Source organism: Amphiprion ocellaris, chromosome 10 (genome assembly GCF_022539595.1).
Source record: "Amphiprion ocellaris isolate individual 3 ecotype Okinawa chromosome 10, ASM2253959v1, whole genome shotgun sequence".
NCBI lineage: Eukaryota > Metazoa > Chordata > Actinopteri > Pomacentridae > Amphiprion > Amphiprion ocellaris.
In genome coordinates this window covers 3906387-3922240 of record NC_072775.1, presented here as the reverse complement: position 1 = coordinate 3922240, position 15854 = coordinate 3906387, and the positions used below count along the sequence as shown (strand labels likewise).

General features: G+C 36.8%; 1 protein-coding gene across 3 annotated transcripts in view; it reads right to left on the bottom strand.

The window, feature by feature from the left end:
• Nucleotides 1–7003: 7003 nt before the first annotated feature.
• The window catches only part of ca8 (carbonic anhydrase VIII), a 30180-nt gene continuing 21329 nt past the window's right edge, over nucleotides 7004–15854 (bottom strand). For all 3 annotated transcript variants that reach the window (XM_023291832.3, XM_023291831.3, XM_035957962.2), the window contains exons 8-9: nucleotides 14559–14753; nucleotides 7004–8795 (exon numbers count right to left, since the gene is read on the bottom strand). In XM_023291832.3, coding sequence (XP_023147600.1) covers nucleotides 14619–14753 — 135 coding nt within the window. In that variant the 3' untranslated portion in view covers nucleotides 7004–8795; nucleotides 14559–14618. The remainder of the gene's footprint in view (nucleotides 8796–14558; nucleotides 14754–15854) is intronic.

Sequence of the window (15854 nt, the reverse complement as noted above, 5' to 3'; positions counted from 1 at the left end):
ATATTTTACATTACTCAACTATTTTTAACATGTTTTTTCATCTTTACTGACAGATCTTTATAGTTAAATTTTTTTTACATTTTTTTTTTACAGTGCAGCTATTTCCAGTAGCGCTGGGATACTAACAGCAAGGAAATGACAAATGATTCAAGAAAGGTCATTTTCATGTGTTATGGAAATAAATGTCATTTTCTGACTTTACCAGCACAAGCATTTTTCATGCATTTCAGTGAAAAACACATTTTCAGGAAAACAATAGCAAAAAACCCCCCAAAAACCTTGACTGCATTGTTACACTGAGTATTTGTGGCAGTTTGCATCTACTTACTCTATTCAAGGGTCCAAATCCAAACCAAATCTGTGTTTTGGTGCTGTTGAACCTAAACTTTACCATCCAGGATCAGACCTCGCTCTGATTAGGGAGACGATTCTCCAAAGTGTCCTTCAGCAGGAAACTGGATCCTCATCCGTTTAAGGGTTATTTTTTCTGCAGATGAGCTCACTTCTGACCTCTGAACCCAACTAAACGCTAAATGAACCTCTCATTTTCCTCATTTCCTCTCCACCAGACTCAGCAGGTCAACTCAATTCTTTCATGTCATTACAGCGCCTCCTGCTGGACATCAGAGGAACTGTTACTGGCTGCATCCATACTATAGGAGGACTGATGCTTTGAAAAAAGCTAAATTAAACAAAAAAAAAAAAATGAATCTATAGTACTATTTATTATACTACAATGAAATAAAGGGCTTCTCTGGTCAGTTTGTATTCCACTACCATAAAGGCTGTGGACTTAAACTAGAACTCAAAAGAGAAATAATCTAAATATATCATGCCTACCATTCCGCGGTTCAGCGATTACGATTCCTGGTTTTCACCCAGGTGGTCTGGGTTCCACTCCTGGTAGATCAATAGATAGATCAATGATTAGTACCCCTGATGTTGGCACAGGAGACCAGTGACAACCCTTAGGCAAGGTATCTGTCTACTCTCAAATGTATGTTTCTTTGGATAAAAACATTTGCTAATTGGAATTGTGAACTGACCAAAGTTTAACCTGCATCTCAAACACTGTCAGCCTGGATGGGATGAAGTGGGTATAGAGGATGACTAGATGACCGGATTTCAACTTTTTAACCGTTTGATGCGCAACATGGGTCAAAAGATACTCATGTTTCATTGAATATGGGTATCTTTTGACTCACATTGTGCATCAAAGGGTTAAAAAAAAGGAAAAATCTCCAAAATGTCCTCTGATTAACGTCTCAATAGACGGATCCTCCCAGTTCAAGTTGATCCTCACTTAGTTTACCGGGCTTTAAATTTATGACACACTGTGGACAGAAATATCATTGATTAATATTAGATTCACAGTTTACATGAATAAAAATCTAACTGAAATGAGGGATGTAAAAACAACATGAAGATGAACTGTTTCTGAGAATTAAACTTAAAAAAAAGGAAGTTTTTGTTATTGCTGGCTGTTTCGGTGCAGTGAGTTGTGATGCATCTTTCCAACAGCAGAGGGCAGCAGAGTTACAGACTCAGCCTCAAGTCCTCACAAGAGCATTAAATCACATCATTACACATATGTTAACTTATATTACTTGCCCGTGTTATTTATCACATTTTTTTACTATATGCTATGCTATAGAATTTCCAAGATTTCTATGTTATTTCTTGTTCTTTGTATTCTACACATTACACATTAAAACTTCGTACAATTCTAGTCATTATCACTAAAACCTTCACAGATTACTAATCTACATTTAGTCAAAGCTGTAAAGAAGAACCACAACCATCTGCAACAACAGTCTTTACAAGCTTCTTTTATTAGACTCCCTTGTTTGGTTTTTTTAATATTTTATAAATCTGTCTTTATTTCTGGTCGTGGATGATGGCAGTCTGTCTCAGGTCTTTATGTGGATGTTCTGCCTCTCTTTGTTGGAGGGACATTGTTGTTCTACCTTCCACTATTAAATTGATGTTGTGTTTGTGCTGTTTCGTGGATGATGGTGTGTGAGCGTCACTACAACACCAGTTTCACTCTGATTTCTACAGGTTTCCTTTCGAGTACCGTCTGTTTCTCAGTACAAGGTTGTGTAAACAGTGAATTCTGCATGTCGTCATTTTTCAAGGACACCTTCTGCACCTTGTGTTGTTGGTAGTTTGGCTCTTCCTCTTCCGGCAGCCTTACTTCAGTTTATGTGAAGTTTATGAAGAAGTTACTGATCTTTACCCTGTAAGACCCACTGTTCCAAAAATACATCAGTTTTATTTTTTGAATAATTTAAATTAAAGAAAAATTTATTAGAGGAAAATAAGCAAAATAGATAAATAAAATTAAACAAAAAATTCTATATATTATATTTTATATATATTTGCTTTATATTTTACACACACACACATATGTGTATATATATATATATATATATATATATATATATATATATATATATATATATAGTTGTATTTTATTTATTTTTTGCTCATTTTTTCCACATAATATATGTTGTATTTTATATATGTTTATATATATTTTACCAAAAATTACATATATAATACTAAATATACAATAATTTATTTTGTCTTCTTTTATTTTGTGCAATTTTTTTCTACATTATATATATATATATATATATATATATATATATATATATATATATATATATATATATATATATATATATATACTTTGATTTGTTTTATTCTATTTTATTTGTTTTGCTCTTTTTTTCTATATTTGGGTCTTACAGGGTTAATGAAGTCTGACAGAAAAAAAACTCACGGGTTATATTATAACATCATATATAATGTTCATACAGTTAACCTTTATTGTAAATTACATGTTTGCTTTTTGTTGCACTGCGTTTTTTACTTTGGATCTCCCATTTTTTTGTCTGTCTAACTTGTTGTTACACATTAAACTATTTTAAATCATTTAATTATTCTGTTGATATTGTGTACTCTTTTTTCTGTAAACTCTCTATGTATTTCCCACATCACAGCTGCTAGAGTTGCACCAGTTTCCCTCATGTAGTCTATGGTACTTTAATGTGTGTATTGCCTTGGATGTACTCTGTGGCGTGTTGCTTCCTAATTCTTTTAATCTGTCTTTTTTATTCTCATCAGTTGCTTCCTCCGTCTGTATCTGTGCTGCTGGAACACGTTCATTTCCATTTGGGGATCTATTAAGTTGGTCCTCCTGCTGGCTATTGGTTTCTTTAGTGTTTTTTTGGGGTTTATGGATCATCTTCAGGCCATTTTCCTTTCAAAACCTATTTTCCTGACAGGTTTCAAAGCGACGTCACAGCATCCAGCCACATTTGTTCATCAGACCACACCGGTTCTTCTGTTATGTTCTGGTCAAGTACAAAATTTGTAGAGAAAGATGGTTTTTAAAAATATTGAAAACTGAACTTAATACCAGAAAACACTAAAAACGTCAACAATTTTACACAAAACTAACGTCTTTTACAACAGACGGGTGATAAATTAAAGGAAAGAACAACATAGGTGCAGGGCCACCATGTACCAAAGAGTCTGCTGGACAGATGGACACCATTCTTCTGATACATATTTTCCCATTTGTTGTTTGATGATGAGACCTGCTGAACACTTCCCAAAAAAAGTGAGTTTTGTTTTTTTTACCCCATCATCGCCACTCTCTCGTCAAGCATCCTGGATCTTAGGACATCTTGTTCTTTGGTAAAAGTCCCATTTTGGAAGCTTCTGTTCCTGTGAAGGGGTTTACCGGATGGCAGCACAATGAGGAAGAAGAGGAGGTAGAGGAGGATACAGCTGGTCGAGGCAAGGGAACCAATCAGAGGGCAGAAATGTTGGACGGCCGTGAACATTGACCAGTTGCAGTGGCTTTTTTGGCTGCCTGCAGAGCCAGTCAGGTCATTCTTTCTTTTGATTCCCAATGGGATAAAACCAGCCATCCATTCAGAATTTCAGTTAGGAAAATCAAGATATCATGCTCAGAAGATGGGGGTGATATTCCAAACACTGTGGGGTTGGAACGGATGGAAAAGGACATGACTTGTGGTGCGCAAAGGCCCAAATGTCCAAAATGTCCCATACGTGTTCAGGTGAGTTAAGATCTGGTGACTGCAGCATGAGAATATCATCGTTATTATACTTGTCAAATCATTCATTGACCCTCTCATGCCCTGTTGTAGCTCTGTAATTCTGCAAGAGACCCTTTCAATCAGGACAGAATTTCACTATAAGAAGACAAGAGAACACAAACCATGTCATCAAAATACCCCCTAACGCATAACAGACCCAACCCTGGCTGTAGCGGTCAAGGGTCTATGTTTTTCCTTTAATTTGTCACCCATATGTGTGGAAAAAACATCTTTAAAGCCTTTAGATGGAGTTATGTGGTGTCTTGTCAATGTCCTGATCACTGATTTCAAGTTTGAGAAAAAATACAGATCTTGCTGTCAGAGGTTTAAGGCTCAGTCAGACTTTAACAATGAAGTTGATACAGAAGATAGAAAGTGTGGAAGAGGGTATCTCTGTTTTTCTGCATCCATTTTTGTACCCTTTTTAAAACAAAAACAAGCTGTCCATTGTCACTCCATCAGTGTTTCAGACATGCAGTGCTAAATTGCTACAGTACTCCTTTTTTCTTACGCAAATAGTGTAATTATTTTCTGCATTTTTCCTCATCCTTTAAATGAAATCACACAATGTGGTACTTCAAAAATGTCAAATCAAAAGACATTTCAATAATTCATTACCATACTGACTTTGTGTAAAAATCCTGTTATATAAAACTGGGCTCTTTTATTTTGAACTAAATTATTTCATAGTACAAAAGAAGAAGAAGATAAAAATGGAAGAGGGTAAATGGGATTAACTGTGAGAGATCCTGGAATACAACAAGACTAATGAGAGACATGGGAGCACTGACAGAACATTTGTTCACACTAATTTACGGTGTAGAGCTACTTTAACACACATGCATATTGATGTTGGTGGTTTTGGATCCAAGCAGAGAATAAAGGTCCTGAAGCTTGGACACTGTCTTGCTCTACAGTAACATACCGTGTCTGTCCATCTGTGTTACTCCTGAATCCTGTTTTCAGTCTAAATGTGGACCCCAGAACAGAACAGAAGACATCTGAAACCAGCCCATGACTGCTATAAAACTCTTCCTGAGTCCTGGGAGATTAAACAGAGTCAAAAGCATCCTGACTCCAAACAACCACACCTCCATTAAGCTACCAGAACTCGTCTTTAAATATTTGAACACACCTGAGGTGCGCTTGATTTACTTTAGCAGACACAGCTGACTGACCAGAACACCTCATCAATTTAGTTAATCCTACATATGTACTCATATAAAGCCTTTTTTCAGCAGTAAGTCCAAACCAACAGCGGATAGATAGATAGATAGATAGATAGATAGATAGATAGATAGATAGATAGATAGATAGATAGATAGATGATAGATAGATAGATAGATAGATAGATAGATAGATAGATAGATAGATGGATGGATGGATGGATGGATGGATGGATGGATGGATGGATGGATGGATGGATGGATGGATGGATGGATGGATGGATGGATGGATGGATGGATGGATGGATGGATGGATGGATGGATGGATGGATGGATAGATAGATAGATAGATAGATAGATAGATAGATAGATAGATAGATAGATAGATAGATAGATAGATAGATAGATAGATAGATAGATAGATAGACAGACAGACAGACAGACAGACAGACAGACAGACAGACAGACAGACAGACAGACTAAACCTTTATTGATCCCACAGTGGGGAAATTCAGACAAAAACTTAGCAGAGGATGGTTTTGATCATCGACCTCTGAGTTATGGGCCCAGCACACTTTCGAGGGTTTATCGAGGCTTTATTAAAGATCTTAAAAGAAAGATCTCATGGTTTTTGCCTTGCTGACATGTTTCAACCACATCTGTGGTCTTCTTCAGAGCATCATCTGATGTGTGATGATGACGTGTGTTTTTATCAGGTGACCAGACCTGAATCTGTCAGGCCGGCCATGCCCTCCACCATCTGGTCTCTGGAGGAGGGAGTTCCAAGATGGTGTAGACCCCCTCGTCTCGGTTCATGGGACTGCTCACCTGCTTCCTGATCCCTATGGCCTCCTTCATCCATCATTTGTATTTATTAGCCTCTGATGCTGTGATCCTCCCCCTGTCCCAGTCCATAATGTGCTTATTTCTCTTGCAGTGGTCCATGATGGCTGATTTTAAGTTTTCTTGTTCGGCTTTGTCTTTTTGTGTTCTTGTGAGTCGTCAAACTGTTTCTTTTTCACATTCTGTCTTATGTTCCTTTTGTCTTGTACTGAATGATCTTCCTGTTTCTTCTATGTATGTTTTCTCGCATGATTTACACAGAATTTCATAGATGACATTGCATTTATTGTCTGGTTCTATTGAATTCCATGGATTCACGCTGTTGATGCCAAATTTAAACCTACTATCTGCAGCCTCAGCAGGGATGAAGATTCATCGTCTTTCCATCTTCAGCTCTCCAGTTTTGGTGAAACTATGTCCACTGCAGCCCCAGATTTCTACTCTTGGTTGGACATGTTGTGAATCTGAGCCGCGTCTTTGCCTAACACAGGTATAATCTCTCTTCAATAAGGTGTTTCTCTGATTGGTTGGGGTTTCTTTCGCCAATCTGAGTAGCTTTAAAGACTCTTGTGAGGAAACAATCAGGTTTGGAAACACTTAAACCAGCCCGTCTGCCACCAACAGCCATACCAGGGGTCATGTTTTTCCTCATTCTGAAGTCTGATGTGAACATCAGCTGAAGGTTCTGCCCTATAACTGCATGACTATGATTGGATAATTGCATAAATTGACATATAGTGGTCCTAGCAAAGTCCTCACATCTTATACACACACAATTCTTGGTCTTTTCATGAGATTTGCTCCTGAAAGTCACGTTGTTTATTGCTAAATGTGAAGAAAAACACCAGTTGAGCTTCATAGTATTTTACTAAGTCAGTGTTGTAGTTTATTGTTGCTTTACAGTAACAGTCATCAGTTCTCACAGTTTGTATCAGCTTAGTTTGACACACATGGTACCTTTAAAATACTACATAAACATCCAGTATACACACACAGTCGCACAAATAAAAGTCCACTCTGCTTTCTAAAACAATGCTAAGGGAGTGAAGTGGTGACAGCAGCTGATTAGTGGGATTTGAAGGTTCAGTGGAAATGCTGATAATTCTGTCTGGAGACATTCATTGTTGTGTACATGTGACATTTTTATTCAGAGAAGGAGAAAAGTGTCCAGAATTACCTTCTTTGAACGTGGAGAAAACAGTATGAATACAGATGAGAATAACAGTGAGTTGGCTGTTAAAAAATAAAAAAAAATAGTAGTTTGTTGGTCTGGAAGGAGAATTAATGTTTAACATGTAGACTGTAAATTTTCAGCTTGTGTCTACACCCAGTTTGAACAACAATATAGTTTGTAAGGAGGACCTGTTGACTATACAAAAATAATAATAAATTTTAAATCTATGGTGTTAAGACGAAACCTCAGCCTGATCTCTGCAGCGTGAATGTAAAAATCCAGCAGAAATGGATTTGTAGTTTCAGATTTAAGTCATCCAAACGGATGATTTCTTGCTTTGTGATAGTAAATCCATCTTTAATGATCCGTCTCTGGCCTTTTGATAATTAATTAATAAAAATGAAGCATTTTTAAGATAAAATAGTTTTTGCAAAGCAGAGATTTATGACCTTTTGCAGCCCAGAAAAAGCTGATTCATTGTCTGGTCCAAATTTCACTGAAAATATAGAGACTGTACAGGACCTGCAGCACCCTGGATTTATCTAGGATTCCTGTAGCTGGATGCTATTTTCAAAATAAAGCCAAATCACTTTAACCCTTGTATCGTCCTGTGGGTCAAAATTGACCCGTTTTAAAGTTTAAAATGTGGAGAAAAAAAACAGAATTTCACAGTGAAACTTCTAGGAAATTTCTGAACATTTTTTGGTGGAAAAAAAGAAATGTTAAAAATGTTTGTTAAGAACATTCCCAAAAAAAATCAACCAAAATCCAGCAAATTATGCTGGATTTTGGTTGATTTTTATGTGAATGTTCTTAAAGAAAATAGAAGTTTTACTGATATATATGGAATCACTTTAGATAATTTTAGGATTTTTTTGGAAGATTTTTACTCATTTTTTGAAAATATTTACAAGAATTTGCTTGCCAAATTTGGGGGATTTTTTTTTTTTTTAAATAAAACTTTTAAGAGAAATTTTTAAGGAATTATTGGAATTTTCTTCCTGAAGGTTTTGCAAATTTTCAGAAAATTGGGGAATTTTTTTGCAGAATTTTTGGATTTTTTTCAGACAAGGAAACAATATTTTTTGGTGCCTGTCAATGAGGACAACAGGAGGGTTAATGTTGACTTCCGATTTAGCTGATTCAAAACAAACAGAATGGTAGCTTATAAACTGGGTGTTGAACTTATGGAGCAGAGTAAAGCTGCAGTTCAGGCTTCCTCTTGTTTTGACAGCAGAGATGAACTGATTGTAAAGCCTCCTATCATCTAATCAGAACACGCACACTCATCAGATGAACACACCTTACAGGGAGGATGTTCCACTTACATAGAGTACACACACACATAGACACACATGTAAAAGCACACAGTGAAGGTGTGAGATCCATAGCGTCTTTGTCCACCTTCAGTCTGCAGCTGATCTACAACCACTTCCCCTCCATCCTTCTGCTCTCTTCACACCTCTTCTTTCTTCTCTCCTGTATAAAAAGAGACAAATATGGATCTGATTAAAAGAAACAGAAACCAGATGTGTCCCAGAAGGATGAAGACATGAAGGAATGGTCAGAGGAGAAAGCACACACTGCTCCTGTGTTCCTGTTTTCAATCCTTAAATTTGCAGTTTTACAACCTCATCACTTACTTCAGACTGGAAAGTATTCAACGCTACTCAAGTTACAAGGTGTTGAAGCTGCTCTGTGCAACTTGATGATGTTTCCTTCTGCAGCGCCATAAAAAAAAAAGTCACATAACTGAAGGGAGTGGAGCCGAAAGGAACAAAGCTGCACATGGTTTAGTTCACTAATGCTGTAGAATGGACAGAAAGAACTCATCTTGGAAACAAATAACTGATGCTGAGCAGTCATTGGATTTAAAAAAAATAAAAGAGAAAAAGGGAAGAAAGTGATTTAATACTGGTTTGGAAGCTTGTTAGCAAATGCTACAACAGTTAGCTTGGAGATAAATGACGCCAAATCAACTGAAGCTTAATCATTTCTGTCTTCTCACAATACTGAGATCAGACAAATTCTGGTAAGTTTTATTACTATATTAAATCACGTCTACTCTTCAACTAATCGACTAGTTATGACAGGAACTATAACCTCTGCAGAATTTAAACAGGCCACAGAGTGCACTCTTTCTGCTATGACTTTTAGCTGAAATGAATTCAAAATCAACATTGAAAGTCGTATTTGCAGCATGTTTACTCATTTTAACCTGGTTACTTGATGCTGAAATGATAACAAGCAGAAAGCCGAAATCCTGTCCAGATTCACATGAATTTTAAAAACAGAACTAGAGATCATTACGTGTTCAGACTGCAGTAATAAGCACTTTAGAGACGTGCTGAGGGGAGGAAAAGTACCTAATCTGGGGTATGTACCTCTGAGCAGCCCTGAAGGACTGTGTGGGTCTCAAAAAAGGTTTTTCTGGTCTCTTTGTGTCCTCAGTGAGTAGCAGTCTCCTCTTAAGGCCCAAATTCTCACCATACAAACCAATATAACCAACCCCCCAAGGTGGTATTACCTTTTTACTGTTACAATTCCAGAGATAAATGCTTCTTAAAGTAGAAATCGAAAGGTTTCATCACCTTGAAATAACAGCTGAACTTTCATTTATCATGATAATGCTTTTACTTTGAAAATCTGTTGCTATTTTAGAGATTTTTTTTGGTAATTTCAGGTGTGGTTTGGTACTTACTGAAATATCTCAACATTATTGGATGGATTTTCTGTTGTTTACGCTTCATGGCCAATGTAGGATTAATCAGTCTGATGTTGTGAATCCCTGACTTCTCCACTAGTGCCATCACAAGGTTGAAATGTTTTTATCACTTAATGTGTCTCCTTAGCATGTATCTGATGTCTACTTGATGAACTGGCAAAACAAAAAATGAAAATATCTGTACAGACATGCATGGTTTCTGAGACGATGTGTCCTCTAGCACTATCATCAGTTCAGAAACTGGCCGGTAATCTGGTTGAAATTCTTCTACAGTTACTACTTTGTGTTTAGTGCTAATAAGTAGATGATATAATAATCTGATATACTGCTTCTCTACCTTAGTTGTACTCAAAGCACTTTACTATGTTTCCCAACTATGTGCACAACAATGGTGGCAGAGCACCATTGGTGGTACTTGGCTGCCATCTTTGCTCAACGACACTCTGGGACGGAACTGAACCTCCAACCTTGCAATTAGTGGGAAACGCTCTCTACCACTTTAGTAAGAGTCACCAAATAAATGCGAAACTTAGGTGGTGAACACTGTTAACATTATACAGGAAGTACATCATTTCCATCGTATTATCATTGTAAGTATGCTAGCATGCTAATGCTAGCAAGTAGCTCCATGTGCTACGATGTGTTCTGCTGCTGTAGATTCTTCCTGAGGTGGTAAAAAAAAAAGCTGCAAGACAGGATCTTTATTTACACAACAACATATGCTGTTCAGCTGTTGTTCACTGGTTGTATTTTCATTTTCACTGTGTTTTCACCATATACACTGTAAAAAACACAAACACTGTTATTTAAACAGTAAAATTCCAGCAGCTGTGGTTGCCAGAACGCTACTGTAAAGTTACGGTAAAACCTTTTCTTCATTCACATCAAAGAAATGTGCAGATAGTGTTGATTTTGCTGTTAAAAAATGTGCTCACTGTAAAAAAAAAAGGGGGGGGGGAGTTTAACCTTTAAAAAAAGTTTGTTTTACTTGAAAATTTACATGAAATTATCACATAAAATAAAGTTTGTATGACCTGTTATAAATATCACAGCATTTTTCCATCATCAGCACAACAGTTAGTGTATTTAACATTTAATATGTGTATTTTTAGCAATGAATGTATATGCTGCATATGCAAAAATTCTGGTTATAGCTGTCAAAAATATTAAAGCATATCTGTCCGTTATTAAGACAAAATGTACTTTTGTGTTAATAACGGACATAAGCTTTACTATTTATGAATTTGACCAGGACAAACTGTGTTTTTTACATGAAATAAATGCAAAAATGTTCCTTGTTATAAATATTATGGCATGTTTCCATTATCATATACATTTAACTGTGAAAAACTTTATTCCTATTGAGAAATAAATGAAAAAATTACAGTATTGAATGTTGTGCTCATATTAAATAACGGTGCAAGATAACGAAGAGAAAAAAATACAGTTTTCTCCTGATTAGCCTATTTACGGTGATTCAGTGTTACTTAAACTAGATCAAACTGTTTGAGTTTACAGATTTTTACTGTCAAGGTTTGACAGTTTTTCATCCTAAAACTGACACTTTTACAGTGTATGTCGGCAAACATTGTGGCAAAATCAGGGAAACAATAAAGTGAGATAATAAAATGAAGATGCTCTGGTACCTAAAACTAAATGTCCTCTTTATGACTATGTCACACTGGTTTCCTGCTACTCAGACTCTTGTCTCGTTCACAGGTCTCGTCTCAGATGGGTTTGTGCTGGTGGGACCACATCAGGGTTCGTTTTCTCCACAAACAATAGTCCTCTCTGTCGTTTCTCCTCTGTTTTCTCCCTCTGCCTCCTCCTCTTTCATCCCTCTGGCATTCTCGCCTCCCTTCACCACAGTACCTCCCCCCTCTCAACACACTTCTTCCCTCGCTGTTTATCCACTTCAGGCCAGTATTTCTGTTACTCCCATCCCTCTGTGCCTCGAATACAAATGACCTTAAAGTCTGTCCACATTTCTGCCAGTGCTCAGCGGTGTCACGGGGTTATGAAAATGGTATAAGCTTACTTTTCATGGAGAACTCTATTAAGCACTGTTCAGATCAACCTTCAGAGGGCAAACACGATACTAAACACTGCTGAGCTCACAGTTTGATATTGGAACTGCGAAAAATAGCTGCGTTCAGTGAAATATACCACCATGGCATTGTGTAATCATGGGAGAATGGTCTGACTGCTCCTCATTATTATTCTGCTGTAGTGGGGAAAAAACTTGTTTGTAATTCTTTAAACTTGTCTTGGTAAATGCTAAGCCCAGGATGTAGCAGTGGTGCCCCATCCAAATAGTTATGGGTGTTCTGGTGGAACATTTGCATGCATTGAGGTGATTACAATGGTTAATTTACCAAAATACTACAGTTTTGCCTTATTGAATGATCCAAATCTTCATCAAAACTTGTCATTTTCAACATGTTGGTTGTTTTTCATAGTGAAGAGGATTGTGATAACAGTAACACAAGGATAGAAATGCCAAGTTTATACTCATAGTTTACCTCCAGTGGGTCAGACTAGACCTCCTAAATGACCAGAACTGCATGATGGTTGGTATTTAACATGACATCCCACTAATTTTACAAGTAAAGTTCCGTTTACTGATGAAGAGCACATCCTTTTTGTCGTTTTCTGTGTCATTTTTGTAATATTTTGCCTTGTTTTTTGGCCCATTTTTTGTTTTGTAAAAAGATAATTCCTTAAATGTGAACATTTTCAGAATGTACTTTTTGCAGTTAAACAAAGGAAATATTTGGAGTTGTGGTTATTTATAGGTTATTATGCTGTGATTTTACTGGTCCGGTCCACTTCAGATCAAACTGGGCTGAATGTGGAACCTGAACTAAAATGAGTTTGACTCCCCTGATCTAAACCTTCGGGAGAAATCTCCACAGAGTTAGTTCTGTCAGATAACAGTTCAGTCTTTCTTTTCACCCTGTATGATCCAAACCTTCCTCCCTGTCTCCCTGCTGCAGCGCTGCAGAGCTGATTGTGGGTTACCTTCATATTCTGTGTTCTGTTTTTAGGCTAGTCCCAGATTAGTGACTGAACTGGGTTAGTTCTTTCAGGGCTTGATCCATTATGCTGTGGTTTCAGAGGACCCAAACACCTCGGGGACAGTCTGCAAACTTCCATTTAGAGTCCGTCCCTTGTGAGGAAATGTGCTGAAGTGACTAAAAATACAGAGAGCAGTGTTTGGTGATAAGTGGGGCAAGTGCTGATCTTATTTGTTTTTCATGCTTGCATTTCTTTTACCTTTTCATGTAGATGCTGAGAATTAAAACTGCACCCATCAGTGTTGTCATATGTATAATACATAACATTTCATGATTAAAATGCCTAAAATCAACTTGACAAATGTTAGCCACATGCAATGCATTTAATCCAAGATGGCAAATTAGCTAGCTAGTCACCCTATTGTCATATAAATACATTTGCTTGTGTTTCTCAATCATTGTTATTTTTGTTTTGGCCACAGATAAGAACAGTGGGCTACACGATGATTGAATTCACCCCATAATGTTAGCTACAGTAGCTGTAGGGGTACTGAACTTATCTAATTATCAGTTAGCAAATACCATTATGCTAGCTAGCATTACTCGCGGCTATTTTATGGAACATAATGGCTTAGCGCGAATTTCACCAAATGTGAATAGAATTTTAATGCATCACCTTATCCATTAATATAATTTCAGCCTGTGAAATTTTGATCAATTTCCTCTTTAGTGATAGTGAAGACAACAACTCCCATGATTCCACTTAAAGACTTCATGTTTTGATTGAGAGACCCCTAGTGGCAGAAAATTTAAATTTAGCAAAATATAACAAAAATGAGACACAAAATGACAAAAAATTAGTCAAACGACACGAAACAAAACAAAAAAGAAACAAAATATTAGATAAAAAAGTTACAACGCGGCAAAAAAATTAGACAAACGACACAGGCAAGACAAAAAAAGACACAAAACAACAAAAATGGTACACAAAACAATGAATAAATCAAAACACAAGGACAAAAATAAGACAAAAAACACAAACAAAACAAAGAGGAAACACAAAACATCAAAAACAGGAAACAAAACTACAAAAATGTGAGACAAATTACAAAAGTCAGACAAAAACAAGACAAAATATTACAAAAATGAAACACTAAAGGACAAAAGAACAATGAACAATCTCATATTTTAGCTTATGATCCAAGCAACTTTTAAATTTAGAGTTTTACAAATGTACAATCTGCAGTTAATGTCTTCTCTGTAATTTTTACACTACAAAGTGGGCCAGATTGGACCATTTGGAGGGCCGGCTTTGGTCCGCGGGCCGCATGTTTGACACCCTTGTTTTAAACCCTCTACGGGAAGGTTATGGTCAGATGCACAACATCATAAATCTTTGCTAGTAGGTTTGTCTGTATACTTCAGGACACTTTTGCACTAAAATGGGTTGATTTGCTGAAATCAGGATAGAGCTGAACTCATTCCAACCCTGTTTGTTACCTTCTAGATTCATATCTGTAGGTCCCACAGTTCTTCTGAGACGGCAGTGGAAGGGGAGAGTCACTGGAAGGCGGCGCGAACTGTTCGGTCACTGAGCGGTTGGGTTGGACGGAAGTTGTCCCCCAACATCCCATCATTCCCTTCTAGCAGCTCCGCCCCTTTAATGTGGGACCGAAGCCTCCGAAACTCCTCGATCTGCAGAGACAGAAGCCAAAGATTCAGTAACTGGAGGGTTGAGGGTCTTCATTTATGAGCACCAAAAATTTGTTGTTTCCTTGTCTGAAAAAAAATCCAAAAATCCAGCAAAAAAAATTCCCCAAATTTTTGAAAATGTGCAAAACCTTCAGGAAGAAAATTCCAGAAATTCCTAAAAAGTTTCCCTTAAAAGTTTTTTTTTTAAATCCCCCAAATGTGGCAAGAAAATTCTTGTAAATATTTTCAAAAAATGTAAAAATCTTCCAAAGAAATCCTAAAAATATCTAAAGTGATTCCATATATATATATATCAGTAAAACTTCTAATATTTTCTTTAAGAACATTCAGAAAAAAAACAACCAAAATCCAGCGAAATTTGCTAGATTTTGGTTGTTTTTTTCTGAATGTTCTTTTTTTTTAAAAAAAAACGGTTTTTTTTTTTACGTTTCCTTTTTTTCCACCAAAAAATGTTCAAAAATTTCCCAAAAATGTTGAAAATGTGGAAATTTTCACTGTGAAAATTTATTTTTTTTCCCACATTTTCAAACTTTAAAATGGGTCGATTTGACCCGCAGGACGACGAGGGTTAAGTGTTTCAATTCCAGCATTTAACAGCTTTTTTCATTTTTTTTTGTGGGAATTTTTACTGCTTGGTCCTTTCATAAGAAGACAGCATTTCAGCTTCACCACACCATGACTTCCTATACGTGCACGGGGCCACTGAAGCACAGAAGACTTTAAATATTTGCTTGACACTTAGGGCTTCCTCAGGCTGTTGCTGGACACTAAGCTGATTAAGCTTTTAGTGCATAGTACAAGAAACCTGGCTATGGAAACAGAGATGACTGGGCCCCATGAGGAATCCCTTATGACTGAGAAAGCTCTACCATACAAGGACAGTGTGGCAGCTTGTTCTGGTGGTTCCAGTTTCTAACAAGGGCAACGTTTGCAAAAGGGTGAACAAACAGCCTGTATTTACTCATCGTCTGCTCAGATTTAGATGTATACAAGGAACAGAAACTTTAGCTTTTACGAGTACTAAAATCAGACTCCTTCGTGTGTAAATGCAGCCACCGCAGATAGTATCGGTTCTACACACAC